General features: G+C 43.0%; 1 protein-coding gene across 2 annotated transcripts in view; it reads right to left on the bottom strand.

Annotated features, from left to right (window-relative positions):
• Nucleotides 1–2,235: 2,235 nt before the first annotated feature.
• gsk3ba (glycogen synthase kinase 3 beta, genome duplicate a) overlaps nucleotides 2,236–14,117 on the bottom strand; it is a 37,350-nt gene continuing 25,468 nt past the window's right edge. Inside the window, exons 5-12 of one of the 2 annotated variants that reach the window (XM_042426326.1) lie at nucleotides 8,793–8,903; nucleotides 7,043–7,173; nucleotides 6,792–6,898; nucleotides 6,468–6,565; nucleotides 6,227–6,334; nucleotides 4,366–4,552; nucleotides 3,984–4,082; nucleotides 2,236–3,592 (exon numbers count right to left, since the gene is read on the bottom strand). In XM_042426326.1, the coding sequence (XP_042282260.1) occupies nucleotides 3,522–3,592; nucleotides 3,984–4,082; nucleotides 4,366–4,552; nucleotides 6,227–6,334; nucleotides 6,468–6,565; nucleotides 6,792–6,898; nucleotides 7,043–7,173; nucleotides 8,793–8,903 (912 nt within the window). In that variant the 3' untranslated portion in view covers nucleotides 2,236–3,521. The remainder of the gene's footprint in view (nucleotides 3,593–3,983; nucleotides 4,083–4,365; nucleotides 4,553–6,226; nucleotides 6,335–6,467; nucleotides 6,566–6,791; nucleotides 6,899–7,042; nucleotides 7,174–8,792; nucleotides 8,904–14,117) is intronic. The other variant, XM_042426327.1, reaches the window with a different exon arrangement.

The following is a 14,117-nucleotide window of genomic DNA, read 5'->3' as shown; positions in this document are numbered from 1 at the left end:
CATATCTGCTTAAATCGACGTGTTAGTATGCTAATGTTAGCAGCTCAAAGCACTAATACATCTGTGATAAGCAAAGCATGACTATTCTAACTTGGTCCTGTAATACATATATTAAAAAATCTTCTTCATATTGAAAAAGTAGTGTGACTTTGTAGGTTTCATCAATTTATCATAATTTTCCAAAATATGGGAGTGTGTCACTGCTGCCTCTGCAATTAGGAGCATGAGACCAAGTCTTCACACTTATTCTCAACTCTAAGAGAAAAATTACATCATTCTTAAAATTTTGACAGTTAAAGCACAACAGCACACTCATTTAAAGAAGACAAAACAAACAATGAGCTTGATCATTTCCAGGCTATCCTACTCTTTATTTAATGCAAATTACAGTACCAGGGAACTATTCCTCAGAGCACGCAGAGGGAATATTTACAGAGGCGCACATTTAGCATACCTTCACAGAACAAAAGAAAAACAAATGAAATAAAAATTTCAGTCACAAACGGAGGCATTCAAGTAGTAGTACTGTTATACTGGATGTTTTTGTAGTATTTTCTATGATTTTTCTTTTCTTTAACCCCAGTTGGCACATTATACTAGTGTTTATGCAAGTATAATGCACTAGTATAATACACTAGCATGTGTACTTGCTTGTCTTCTTTTTTGGTAACCTTTGTGGTGTTTTTATTGAACTGGAGTTAGGGGGTAGGGTGAAGTGGTCAAACTCTCTAGTGGAGGGTTGCAACACGTTCATGAATGCAAAATTACAGCAAGCAGGAGACAGGAGAAAGGCTACATGACTCGACCCCTTAGGTGCTACTGAATTCCCCCCAAAATATGCAGACAAGGAGGAGAATGAACAAGAGGACAGAGAAACAACGACATATCCAGAGAAGGGGAGGAGGGGGGGGGGGGGGGGACATGAATACATTATTGCCTCTGAGGATGGCTCATCATAACTACATCATAGTTTGGCTTTGGTAACAGAACCAACACTGTGAGTAATACAGAAACTGTACTGTATTTTATATATACAGTATATTTTAGGCCTTTTTTTAAACCACCGCTGCCACCACCACCATCCACAACAGCCCCCCCCCCCCCCCCCCCCCCCCCTCCTCCCCACCCCAACCACACTTCATGCCCCGGAGTCCGTGCCAGGACCGTGGTACACATGTTTGTGCGTCTCTATGTGTCCAAGATAAAACCTTTTAACATCTATTAAAATAAACACTTTTCTACTGTATCTTCAGTAAAGGAAAAATATCCTTACAATGAATGTCTGTATATTACATAGAAGTGTGCAATGAAGAAGGGGAAAGAGGTGCAAGCAGAGGGGACTGAAAAGTGTGTATCAGTGTGCATGTGACTGTGTTGTAGGATAGCAGGACATTCAACAGCACCAAAGGGAGAGTCACAATATCAGGGAGGGGAGGGGGGGGGAGTGATGGCGGGGGCCGGGTGAGGGGGGAAACAAGGCGAAGGTGTATGAAAGCAAAGGCACTCCAAACTATAGTTACACTATACATAACTAGTTCTTGTTACAATAATACAGCTGTCATCTACTGTACTGTACAGGTAAGATTGAACATATGGCTGGATAAAGCTGATCATCATCTACAATATCCATAAACAACATCAGTTTTGCCCTGATTCTGTTTTGTTTTTTTTTTTTAATATCTTTTTCATTACTTTCCCTACCCTTTGTCATCTTTGTTTTTGCTCATAAACAGTACATGGGTCTGCATATATACATACCTTGAACACAACATGGAAAAAAAATAATCAACATAACAACATAAAAAAACAACATACAAGTCATACAAGTCAGAATTTTGGTGAGGAGCATTTATACTGTATATACAAATTCAGCTTTTTTTTTTCCTTCTCTTTTTTTTTTTTTTTTTTTTGTTTTCTCATTTTGTAGTGAGTATTCTCTGTAAATAAGACGGTTCGACGGACTGTACCAAATGGCTCTATGTGCGGCAGGTGGAGAAAGAGAGAGAACGCTAGGCTAACACTTCAGTCAGTGGTCACAACACATGAGACAGTCAGCGGCGTGTCAGGAGACCCCCGAGAACCACAGCTGATACTTCTCAAGAAGTGGAGGAGAGGTGAGTGTTAAGAAACATCTTGAATTCTTCACAGAGACAGAGAGAGAGAGAGAGAGAGAGAGAGAGGAGGGGGGGGGGTTGTTTGTCTAGACACTGCACTGTCACAGAAAACACTGTTACAGACAGAGTCGGTACAAAGACGGGGAATAGAGCACTGCCCTAAATCCATCTACAGCTTTAATACAGACAACACAGGAGAGCAGGGAAGTGACTGCTGGAATCTTAACACACTCCAGCTAAACCAGAAAAAAACAAAAACACCACCTTATCTAGATCTATTGTCTTTAGGCAGCAGCAAATATTGCCACTGCTCTGCCAGATATGAGCTCACCATAAATGATTTCTGAACCATTGTAGTTAATATACATATATCTATATATACTTTTTATACATAAGGAAAAGTAATATATAAACTGTGTATGTATGCATGTTTGTTTTGTATTGTATGTATATATTATACAAGCACACAGGACCAGATACATGTCACATCCATCGCACATGGCAATCCAAGAACATCTGCCCGGGAGTACAAAACAAAAATTTAAAATAAGGTCGAGTAAAACAGCTTGCTAACCATTTAAAAACAACCCCAGGCAAAAAAAAAAAAAAAAAAAAAAAAAAAAAAAAAAGAACCCGTCCAAACATTACCCCGCACATACATCCAGGATCATCATGCATCCATGTGTCTGAGGATGTGTGTGTGTGTGTTTGTGTGTGCGTGTGTTTGTTTATGAGTGTGTATGTGTGTATACGCGTGCGTGAGCCTCATGCCTTGTCTGCGGAGGTGAGAAGTGAGAGGGCGGGGGTGGGAGTGACCCCCGGGTGATCCTAACCATACTCAGGCCATGCACTACAGGAGGAAACAAAGGGGGGGAGGGGAGGAGGGGGAGTCGGTCAGGTGACACAGGGGTCAGAGGTCAAAGGATGAGGATGCAGAAAAATTGGACAATGTAGGGGAGGACGAGGGAAAAGGGGGGGGGGGGGGGACAGCTTAGGACTTTTTTTCTACAGATTGTCCTCTTACAAACATTAGCAGGCTAGCATTGTGTATACATGTACAGTGTACTTTTATCTTTAGTACAGTCGACAAACACCTCTGGCTCTGCGCTTTGCTTCCCCGTTGAAAGGGCACGGAGAGACGTCTTTGACGGAGGATGGAGTAGAGTTCAAACAGCTGGATGAGGGGCCAGTCGGGGTCAAAGGAGGTGGATTAGGGGTACTTGGTTTGTGGTCGAGGCATGGGGCTGTTGGCTAGCTGTTGAACCCGGACTGCGTCAGCATCGCTCCGCTGTTGTCAGGGAGGAGAGCAGGGCAGAGCAGAGCTGAGCGGAGCTCACCCCCTGGCCGGGGCAATGGAGAGGCCGTGGGCTGGGGCTGAGACCGGGGCGGGGCGGGTGCTCTGCAGGCTCAGGAGGTGGAGTTGGAGGCCGAGGCAGAGGCGGTGGTGGTGCTGGAAACTCGTTCTGTGCTGCTACCATCTATAGACAAGAAGAGGAACTTGTCATTTGCAGTAAAACAATTACCTGAACTTAATAAGGAAAAAGGTAAAGAAAGAAAGACACAGAACAGTAAGAGCTAAATGTAAAAGACTGTGTGTCCTTCTGTAAACTCCCTTTACAGCAACCTCAAAGCTGCTGGGAAAATTCAGGCAGAGAATGTGACCAACAGTTAAAGGTTGCATGTAGCAGCTGGGCAGGTGTGAACATATGACATTGACCCAGTTGCAATCATGTGGGAAAGGTAAGCAGCTGCCTCTAGTCAAAGCAACAGCATGTTTAGGGTCTAGGGGCTAACAGCAGACCACAACCAGTGTTGTAAACCAATAAATATTGAGCTGCAAGTGTCTGGTGGAGGAAGTGTGGTTCTTACCTGTGGTGGCAGAGGCGTTGGTTGGGGTAGAGGCAGAGGCCTGGCTGCGGGCGTGGGCAGGGATGAGTATGGAGACCAAAGATGGATTACTGGATAACTCTGAAAGAGAAAGAAGATGTTGCCAGGTCATGTTTTTACAAACCTGTAACTTCACACATAGATTATATAATATATGTGCTACTAAGAGGCAGGAATAATTTTGACAGTGAAGGAAATAAATTGGCACCATAATTTTATATAAATGGGTAAACTGAGTCATGATTCAAACTACAGATCACCAATCTTCTAAATGTGTTATTTTAATAAATGTTTTTTGGCAATGCAAAGCGTGTTATTTGCCTCTGAGTACATCTGCATGGATCTGTTCTGAGCGCGTACGTACCTTGGGTGGTGAAATTGAAGAGTGAGGGCTTCTCCCTCCCGTTGGGCAGTTTGACGTTGGGGTCGCGCAGCTCGTCGAAGAAGGAGTGTGCGCAGGCCTCTAGAGGGGTGAGGCGTGCTGTGGGCGTGTACTCCAGCAGGCGAGAGCACAGGGCGATGGCCTCAGGGGGCGTGCGCGGCCGGAACACCTGAACACCAATTAAGACAGACGGTCAGACTTCGACCGGGATCACATGAGGTCTATTCATGAGTGCCATCAAATACAATTAAACAGTCACTGTTATTAACACAAACACAAGACAAGCATGTCTGCTAGAAGATGAAGAGATGATCTTTAATGTATCATATGAAACTGGTACTGAGTTGTATAAATGAATGCATGATTTACTGAGCTGCTCTGACTGGATGCAGTTACAAAAAGCGACCACAGCAGGGCGCCTGAGAGGCAGCATGAGGACCTGCTGCTGCCTGCTGATTGGACGACTCTGTTATCCAATGGAAGAGCTGTGGGTGGGACGGCTGAGGGGAAGTCAGGAAGAGAGTTTCCCACTTTTGCTGTAACCCATTTGATTTAAAAAAAAACATGCACCAAGATGAGAGCATGGAGCGGAGAACCATGTGACAGTTTGGATGATATGTCAGTGTCAGACTGACAGCTGAAGCAGGGCCGAGTAAGAACTGACTGAGCAGGGTGGACGCTTTGGTCATATTTGTGGTTCAAGACACCGCTGTGAGATGACACAGATTCATCACAACCAACCCTAAAAACATGTTTTATTAAGAGTCAGTCAAAAACATCTGCCAAATGGGGGCATGTATTCTCATATTCTCTTCTATATTTGTCATTACATATATTTCATTCCTATAGGCCTACATCCAAAACAACATTACTACTTTTGTGTCTTTCCTCAATACAACCTCCTATGAGAAACATTAATGTCTCCGCCCAGTTGCAGTATAATCAAACGCACCTGTAGAGCGGTCGCCCCCACGCTAAACTGATACAACAGCCTACATGAGTCTCTAATTTTACCTGTAAGACTCGTGTTGTAATGCTGTTGTTCATTATTTGTGATGTGAAAACGTCAGTTGTGTTATTTAGGTCAATTAGAGACAAGAATCTGTACAAATTTACAGCCTTTAATGCTGTCAGCCTGCGTCACTGTGTGTAATGACGTGGCTAAAAAAAAAAAAAGGCAGTGATTCCACTGACAAAATGTGACTCGGGCTTATCGACTGACGCGTTGACTCAGCGACTTTTAGGGCGCAGCCATGATACTGTTGTGGGGTGAACAGCAACAGTGCTACAAATTGTCAAGAACTAAGGAGGAAACATGTATTTGTTTGATGGACATTTTCAGTTTAAACAATAGGATGTGAAAAGGTTTTACAGCATTTTGTCAGCCATAAAATCATTAAGTGATGGATTTTTCCACCTAACACCAACAATGTAAATGTGACAGGTGCTGAATTTGTATTCTCAAGGATATTCAAACAGGAACAAGGCGTTGACACCAGTATAAAGCAGCCATACTGCCTTGTTAAATGCTTTACATGCGGTAGAAAAAGGAAAATTACTAAATAGGAGTTATGTGATGAAAGTTCAGTCTATTGCCTGAAAACTGCTTGTGCTTTATTTGTATCAGTCCTTCGTAAAGTCTAAAAAGCTCAGAGTAGGTTTGCAGCTATTAAACTTTCATGCAGCTCTGTTTGGTGATGGGGTTGGTGAGGCTGGATGGGTTAGGGTTGGGGGTTGGGGGATGGGGCTGGATGGCTGTGGAGTGGCATGCAGGCATAATGACACAAGCATGGGGAGATGCTGTAGCGGTGGATCTTAAAGAGAAGTAAAAGGGCTCCTGTACCTGTTGACTCACCTTAGTCCAAGGATGTGCCTTGATCTGGGGAAATTTGAACTCGGTGTAGTTGGGGTTCATCTCGCGGATCTGCTCTCGGGTCGGGGTGCCGAGAACCTAGAAGATCATTTAGGTAGAAAGAACAGGACAAAGAGGTCGCAACGTTACATCATCAACTTGGAATTCTACTCGCTTCCTGAAAAATAAAACAGACTCCTCTGTACATCTAGTGGGCCGCTCCTGTCGTTACCTTGATAATTTCAACCAACTGATCCACTCCACTGTCACCAGGGAAGATCGGTTGTCCTAGCAACAGCTCTGCTAGCACGCAGCCGGCTGACCACACGTCTAAAAAAGACGAAGAAAGTCAAACATGAGCAAAAGAGGAGCGAAAGCCGACATGACTGTAATCTACTGCTGGTTAACATTTTGTTCCAGTCTACAAATGCAGAAAATAAAACAGAACTTCTAATAACAATTTGTCAATGTGTGTCTATCATTTGGTTAATTTAAGTTGTTTTTTTTAAGTGGCTCAATGGTTAAGCGTTGACTGTGACAGATGGAGTCATCCTACCTATGCTTGAGGTGTAGTCAGTGGCACCAAAGATGAGCTCAGGGGCCCGATAGTAACGAGAGCAGATGTAGGACACATTAGGCTCTCCGCGGACCAGCTGCTTAGCACTGCGCATAAAATCAAAAGCACATAATCAGAATCACCGTTCGACATCAGCACAGTTTGTTGCCAAATGTCACGACCGAAATAAGGAAAATATGAACTTAAAGAGTAAACGTGTCCCTGCTTTTAGGACCGGGCTCGCATCTCACCTGCCGAAGTCGCAGAGCTTGAGCACAGCGGTCTCTGGATCCAGCAGCAGATTCTGGGGCTTGATGTCCCGATGGCAGATCCCAAACGAATGGATGTAGGCCAGACTCCTGAACAGCTGGTACATGTACAACTACACACAGAAAAAAAAAAGAGACAGACACACACACAAGCTCAGTTTTTATTACAGAGTTTAAGTCTGGAAAGATCCACTCGAGAAACCATTTCAGTCTTGTCAAGTAGCAGTATCGGTTTATCAGCGAATGTTTAGAAGGTGGCGTCACACACACACTGCTTCTTCAAACTCTTGAACTTTGTGTTAAGAAGTATGAAAACACGGTGGAGATAAAATGAAACATGTTTCTGCGACTGCGTTGGCTCTTTCTCACTTGAGATATCTTCAGAGGCTGATTTTGGTGGATAACGCACGCATCTACATGTCTAACAAATGTTTACGTTAAGCTATCATTTACATTTTATTATCCTGTGTGATGACAAGAGGAGCTTTATTTGTGATAACAGGGTGTTAAAAAGGTGGGACTGATTTACTGTGGGTGTTTTGAGACAGAAATATAATTTAGACTGAGCAGACAGGCAGCGTGCAATTACTTTCTTCAATGACTTTCATAAAGTTGATAGAACAGTGAAAAGATCAGTCCACCCCTTTGCCTTTTGCATACAGTGATGCCAGAAGGATCAGTAAAGAAACTCAAATTCATAAAAAAAAAAACAGGGTACCCAAAAGTAAATACGCCTCTTGTGTCAGCAGAGGTTAACTGTGTGTCAGGTCTTAAAAAATAAATGATCTCTCTCCTTTACTTTATCCCAAAATATACACGGTACATGCAGGTGTTTTCACTGGTGTTTCCAAGCTATCTGGGAAGATAAACTCACTGAAACTCTTGTATGTAATCTTGGACAAACTAAGAGGGGGAGATCATTTATTTTGTGTCTAAAATGTGAAACCACCCATAAGTGAGCCACATTCCAAACTACGCTGGTGTTTTTTTTTGAATTTGTTTACATCCCACACCTTGAAATTCACTGGGATCCATTAAAGGAAAAAGCACAATCATCACAATACCGGTGATGAATGTTACAGACTAATCCGCCGGCTCATTTATCAGTTGTGCTGTCTAAGGACAGCGCTGTTACTGTGGTGGCAGACTGAGTAAAGCTGAATGTATTTTTTTTTACTGACAGTGACGCAGAAATATTTGTGTTAATCATGATAGTTCACCTCTGACGGCAATGTGGAAACTATTCAGTCTCAAACCACTTACGGCAAAGGTTTTGGAAAAAAAAAAAAACCTTTTTGTGCGACCTTCACAGTCTGGGAGGTTAAAGTACTGTGTAACCTTAGCAGAGCCAACATTATAAATCAACAAAAAAAAAGAAAAACAACAAACAAACTTTCAATCCATTCTTGCAGTGCAATCAAATGAAAGGACTCATTTAATAAAAAAATCAGGAAACATTATGCACAGTATTTCCAGCCAAGTTAGCAAAAATCAGCAGCTCAAAGCAACATGAGGATTGTCTGGTGTAAGAATTCAATATGTATTTTAGTATAAATAAAAATAAAGAGATATTTCCTATTTTATAGAACCAAAAACTTTAAAGCTGTTTCATGGCACTCTACTGAGAATAGATGTTATCTGGGAGTTTTGTTAAATATCATGATGGTTCAACTCTGCTGAAACACTAACATGGAGTATGAACGCTGCGACAGACACACATACACTTACATACCTTGACATAAACCATGGGCAGAGTCTGTTTGGCTCGGCTGTAGTGTCTGGCCACTCTGTAGACCGTCTCGGGAACGTAGTCCAGAACCAAATTCAGATACACTTCATCTTTCTGTTAGAGAGAAGCACAAAAGGGGAAAATAGAGGTCACACATGAACACATACGGACAAATTCTCTAACGATAAATATCTTACATTCATTAGCTACAAATGCACACATCCATGTGCGTGTCCGCCGCACATTAGGTCAATTGTTTTAGAGAAACCTCTCTTCCCAACCCTTCCCATTCCCTCACTTATTCTGTGGTTTCTGCTGTGTGTTTTCCCTGATGAATCAAGCCATTTGGGAGCCGATCTAAATGATGTTTTTTTTCACAGTTGAACTGGGGATCCATTGTGTAGGGTTCTCCCCCTGAGGGCAGGAAACACACAAGAATGTGTCATGACGTCCTGGACTCCAACAGTGGCCGCAGACAGTGATATCACTTCCTCGTTTCCTGGTTGGATGAAGCCAGCACACTGACCCTGAAGGGATGCTGTATCTGAGGCTTCTCCACCCAATTATTCTAGGACTTCCTTTTTCCTTTGATTTCTGACCGGAGGTAGCCAGCGCTGAGTCATTGGGTGTTTCTCGTGAAAATCATAACCGCTAGCTCGTACTTACGTGTTACAGTTTTTAAATGTTTTTTAGATATAAGGCACTTCTATGATTCAGAGAGGAGCCCACTCACATACATGCTTTCGCAGTTAGTCTGCCTGTCCCTGATGGTTGTTGGTTGGAACAGGTTTGGGCCGCTTTAGGGTTGGGCGATGCAACACAGTTATCAGCTACAGATTGAATCTGTTTGGCTTTTTTAAACCAGCAGATAACATGCCTTTGTATTTTTGCCTCATAAGTATTTAGGGCTGAAAATGTAGTACAAATAAAATACCTTCAAAAGAACATAGACAGGTTTATTTCATTAACAAATATTTTAAATATTTTATACACTGTCACAAAATTCATCCATGAAACAGAATCAAATATTGACTTGTCGTAGATTGTATCTGACATCAAACACCATCTTGTTTTTTCCAGTTGACTGAACAAATCTTTATCCTTTGATGGGATAACTCGACATTTATTTTACCAGGTAATCCAGAGATGGCCATGAAATCACTTCATTTATTTATTGCACTTGATGATTATTTAATGTACAACTTCCAACTGTAAAACAAAATGGGGCCTGAGGAGCGGAAGTTCATCGGCGCTCCAAACTGCCTTTTTTTCCCCGGTGTCCAAGTAGTGGAGAGTTGTGTAAACCTTCATCTCTGGTGTACACATATCCTTATTAACTCACCCGCCATCAACATATGCTTTATGACGTTCGTTATCAGGAGTTTCTCCTAACTCAGGAGCTACTTTCAGCCTTAGGATGTTTTGTGAATACGGCCCCTGGTGTTTTAGCACCAGAGCTGGTTATCTGCAGGTCTGCGTAGCACAATGAGTGAGCCGGGGCCCTTGAGGAACTCCCAGACAGACTGTGTGGTACACTTGTGTCAGCTCAATGCCCTGCTTTGTTCTGACTGCTCTCTCCGTCTCACACTCAGACGAATAGACACATATACGGTGATAGAGTGTAGACGAAGGACGGCGGTACTGGGGAGTGCAGACGGGTGCAGACGGTGACGATGAGCATCATTTCCTGAACAGCTCTCAGCCACAGGTAGCCTCACTTGAACGCTCATCTGTCACAGCTCTCTTTCTGTGTGTCTCTCTCTCTCTCCTTCTGGCTCTGTGTGTGTGTGTGTGTGTGTGTGTGTGTGTGTGTGTGTGTGTGTGTTTGCGTGCGCGCATCCCCTTCCTTCTACAACTCCCATTGATAACATTTGTGACGACTACAGAGCTTGCTCTCCGCCTCCTGCTAGCAGCACCAAAGCTATATTTAGCCTAGCAACAGCCGTGACTCACTTCCTGCCTCACTACAAAGCCACTTCCTTGGCTTGTTCCAAGATGGTTAGCCAGGCGGGGGATCTGATTGGTTCACTCCCGGCTAAATAATTCAGCCTCTAATTTGATGAGAAAAACGCTTGCACCTGAACAACTGGCTCAGTCATCTTTCACCAACAATCACTGTGCTACATTGTAAAAAAAAGAAAAAAAGAAGGGGCTTGTACAGTATGTGACATACAGCGTGCAAGACTGTTTACATCACGTTACATACGTCAGCAGTTGATATAATGAATATGTAAATCCAAATGATTAGAGAAAAAGAACACAACAGCCAGAGTTAATGAATCTGTGAAATCAAGGACGGAAGACAGGAGACTGTTTAAAGATTATTGAGATACAGCTTAAGTACAAATGCAGCCCCCCCCCCATTGGCAATTAATCAGATTACCACTTAGTCATTTCCACCTAGAGAATCATGGGTAATCCAGCCTGAATGTGAGAGATCTCTGGATAAAACACACGACTATTAAAAAGTGTCAAATCTGCTCAAAAGCTGACAAACGAGCTTATTCTTTTAAACCAACTAGTGCTTTAACAGACAAAAACCCTTTAATCTTTTCATTACTCAAAGACTATAAAATATTAAAATATTTAAAAAAAAATGTCCATCACAGTCTCCCAAAGCCCAAGGTAATCACCAACAATCCACAATCCAAAGATATTTAGCTTACAAAGATATAAAACCGAGAAAAGCAGCAAACTCTCTGCAACAGTAAGGAACTATATTAACAATATGACCTTATCGTGTGGCTCTGTGTTGTAGAGGGGTCTTCTGTCAAAATCTAGTCTCAGGGGCTTTATTATTTGACTGTTTTTATATTGTGCTCTCATGTTGCTTGTTCCTTAACAAAGTTGTATTTAATCAGATTACAGAGAGCCTGTGGACAGGTGGTATTATTCCAGCGTAGGGGGATCGGTTGGTTTCTGGGTCTCTGGGAAAAAAAACCAAGCTGCCATCTGTAGTCTGCTGTCGGCTCTGGACTGTAGCCGTAACTAAAGATTATTTTCATTATTGATTAGTTTGATGTATAAAATCGTGTCGATCACTGTTTCCCAAAGCCAAAGGTGCAACCTAAAATGTCTTGTTTTGACCAACAGTCCGTGACCCAGAGATGTTCAGTTTACTGTCACAGGAGACGCAAGAAACCAGGAAATGTTCACATTTAAGAAGCTCGAACCAGATCGTTTTTGTATTTTTTCTTACAAAATGACTCAAAACAATGAATCGATTGTCAAAATAGTTGGATTTGATTACTTTTCTGTTGATTTGACCGATCAATTTGAAATGGATTAAATGTTGCAGCTCTACTCTGGACTATAGCTGCAACCAACGATTATTTTCATTATCAATTAATCTGCCGATTATTTTCTCGATTAATCAATTAAATTGTAATTTCTGAGGCCATGGTGACGTCTTCAATGTGCTCGCTTTGTCTGACTAACAGTCTAAAACCAAAGATATTAAATGTTGTGTCATATATGACAAAGCAAAAAAACGCATATTATCACATTTGAGAAGCTGGAAGCAGACGTCCTTCTTGAAAACTTACTGAAACGATTAACTGATTATCAAAATAGTTGCCGATTAATTTTCTGTCGTTCGACTAATCACTGCAGCTCTACTCTGGATCTAATGGGAACTCGGCGTCATGTAGAGCTCAGCAGGGGCTCACTAATAGGTTCATGCAGCCATGTCGCCACTAGTTTATACATTTTGCAAGTGAACTGAATTGTTCATTACAGACCTAAGAGAAACTCTTTTTGAGGCCTGTAGCTTCATGACAGTTATTCATGACGTTATATATGTTTGTATGTCAGAGAATCAAGCTGAGTTATTGAAAGCAGCTGCGTGTGTGTTGTGTGTGTGTTGTGTGTGTGCACAGATGAAATTCTGAGGGAGGGCGACTCCGTGTCAGCTGAACGTCTGACCTGCGTTTTCTTTTCGACAACATATTTTGAAGAAGTAGAAGTCAGACCGCTATTTGCCTACCTGCCTACGCTGTTTTTGACCAGCGGCCTTCTGTTTGAACAGCATTATACAAACGGTTAAAGGGCAAAAAAGGCACACAGTGTGTATCGAGCACGCCACATGCCAGCAGTTACATAAGACTACCTGTGCACATGCTGAAGGCTACAGCACCACTAGTTCCTAGCCTGGCTCACAACTGCACCCGGCACGGACCCCCTTAACATCAGGACAACACCTACACGCACCCGACCTCATCTCAACTCTGTCCGTCCGCCACTCCCCCTCTCTTTTAGTACACATCTGTCATCTGTTCATCAATTTTACCCATCCTGTTCACATGACATCACCTTTTACCTACTTCACCAGCCCTCACTCTACGGGTAGTAAATCCCCATACCAGCAACACGGTGCCAGTCTCCATAATTAGACTGGAGTGATACGTTGAAGGGAGGAAGAGGAGGAGGGAGAGGAAATAAGATACATGAGAGGGGACACAGGAGGAGGAGGAGGAGGAGGAGGGCGCGGGGGGAAGGAGGGTGGGGGGAGGGGGGGTGTGGGAGGGGGTTTAAAGAGTGTAAATAAAAAAAAAAAATTAAAAAGCTGTGAATTAGTCAGATTAAATGTTGCGATTCCAAAAGTCAAAGTTGAAAGGTGTAAGTCATTCATGTGACATGTCAGCGCTGTCGGTGTGTTGGTGTACCGAGAATTGGCTGTGATTCCCGGAGGCCAGTGAGCACATGGCATGAGGCGAAGGGTGGGTACCGGGTGGAGCTTACGAGCAAGGAGGGGAGGTCCTGAAGTAGTCTATAATTAACAGACACCCTCCGGTCTACCCACCTCTCACTTACCCCCTCCTCTAAAACAGCTTCCCTTGGCTTCGGTAGACGTGCGGCAGAGAAGCATTCCTAACTGCAGTGTCACGGTTATAGTCGCGTGTGCCAGGTCCATGTGTGTCTATATTTGACACATGGATCTCTGCCTGGTTTGTCAGCTAGCTGAATGACATAGTCCAGCCTCGTAGTCTCCGGGGCACCACTGATGGTTGATGGAGACAGACAGCGAGGCTGGGGCCGCGGAGAGGGACTTCCCTGACACGATGTAGCGTGTCGTACTAATGTATTTATTACAGTGGAACGAGCCAGGAGGCAGACATATGATGGGAGATGGAGCAGCTGACGGGCGCAGACTGTCCAGCGTGGGGAGAGTATAAACTAAAAGAGGCAGAACAGTCATGGCAAAATGCTTACATTCATGACTTTGTTAGATAGTCTGATGACCATTAATAATCACCATGACTCTGAACATGAGAGAAAGCAAAACTATTTTACTACACTGATTGAGGCTAAAGGGAAGCTTAAGGAGAT

Source organism: Thunnus maccoyii, chromosome 11 (genome assembly GCF_910596095.1).
Source record: "Thunnus maccoyii chromosome 11, fThuMac1.1, whole genome shotgun sequence".
In the NCBI taxonomy this organism is placed as follows: Eukaryota; Metazoa; Chordata; class Actinopteri; order Scombriformes; family Scombridae; genus Thunnus; species Thunnus maccoyii.
The sequence above is the reverse complement of the archived record's forward strand: the minus strand, read 5'-3'. Positions and strand labels throughout refer to the sequence as shown.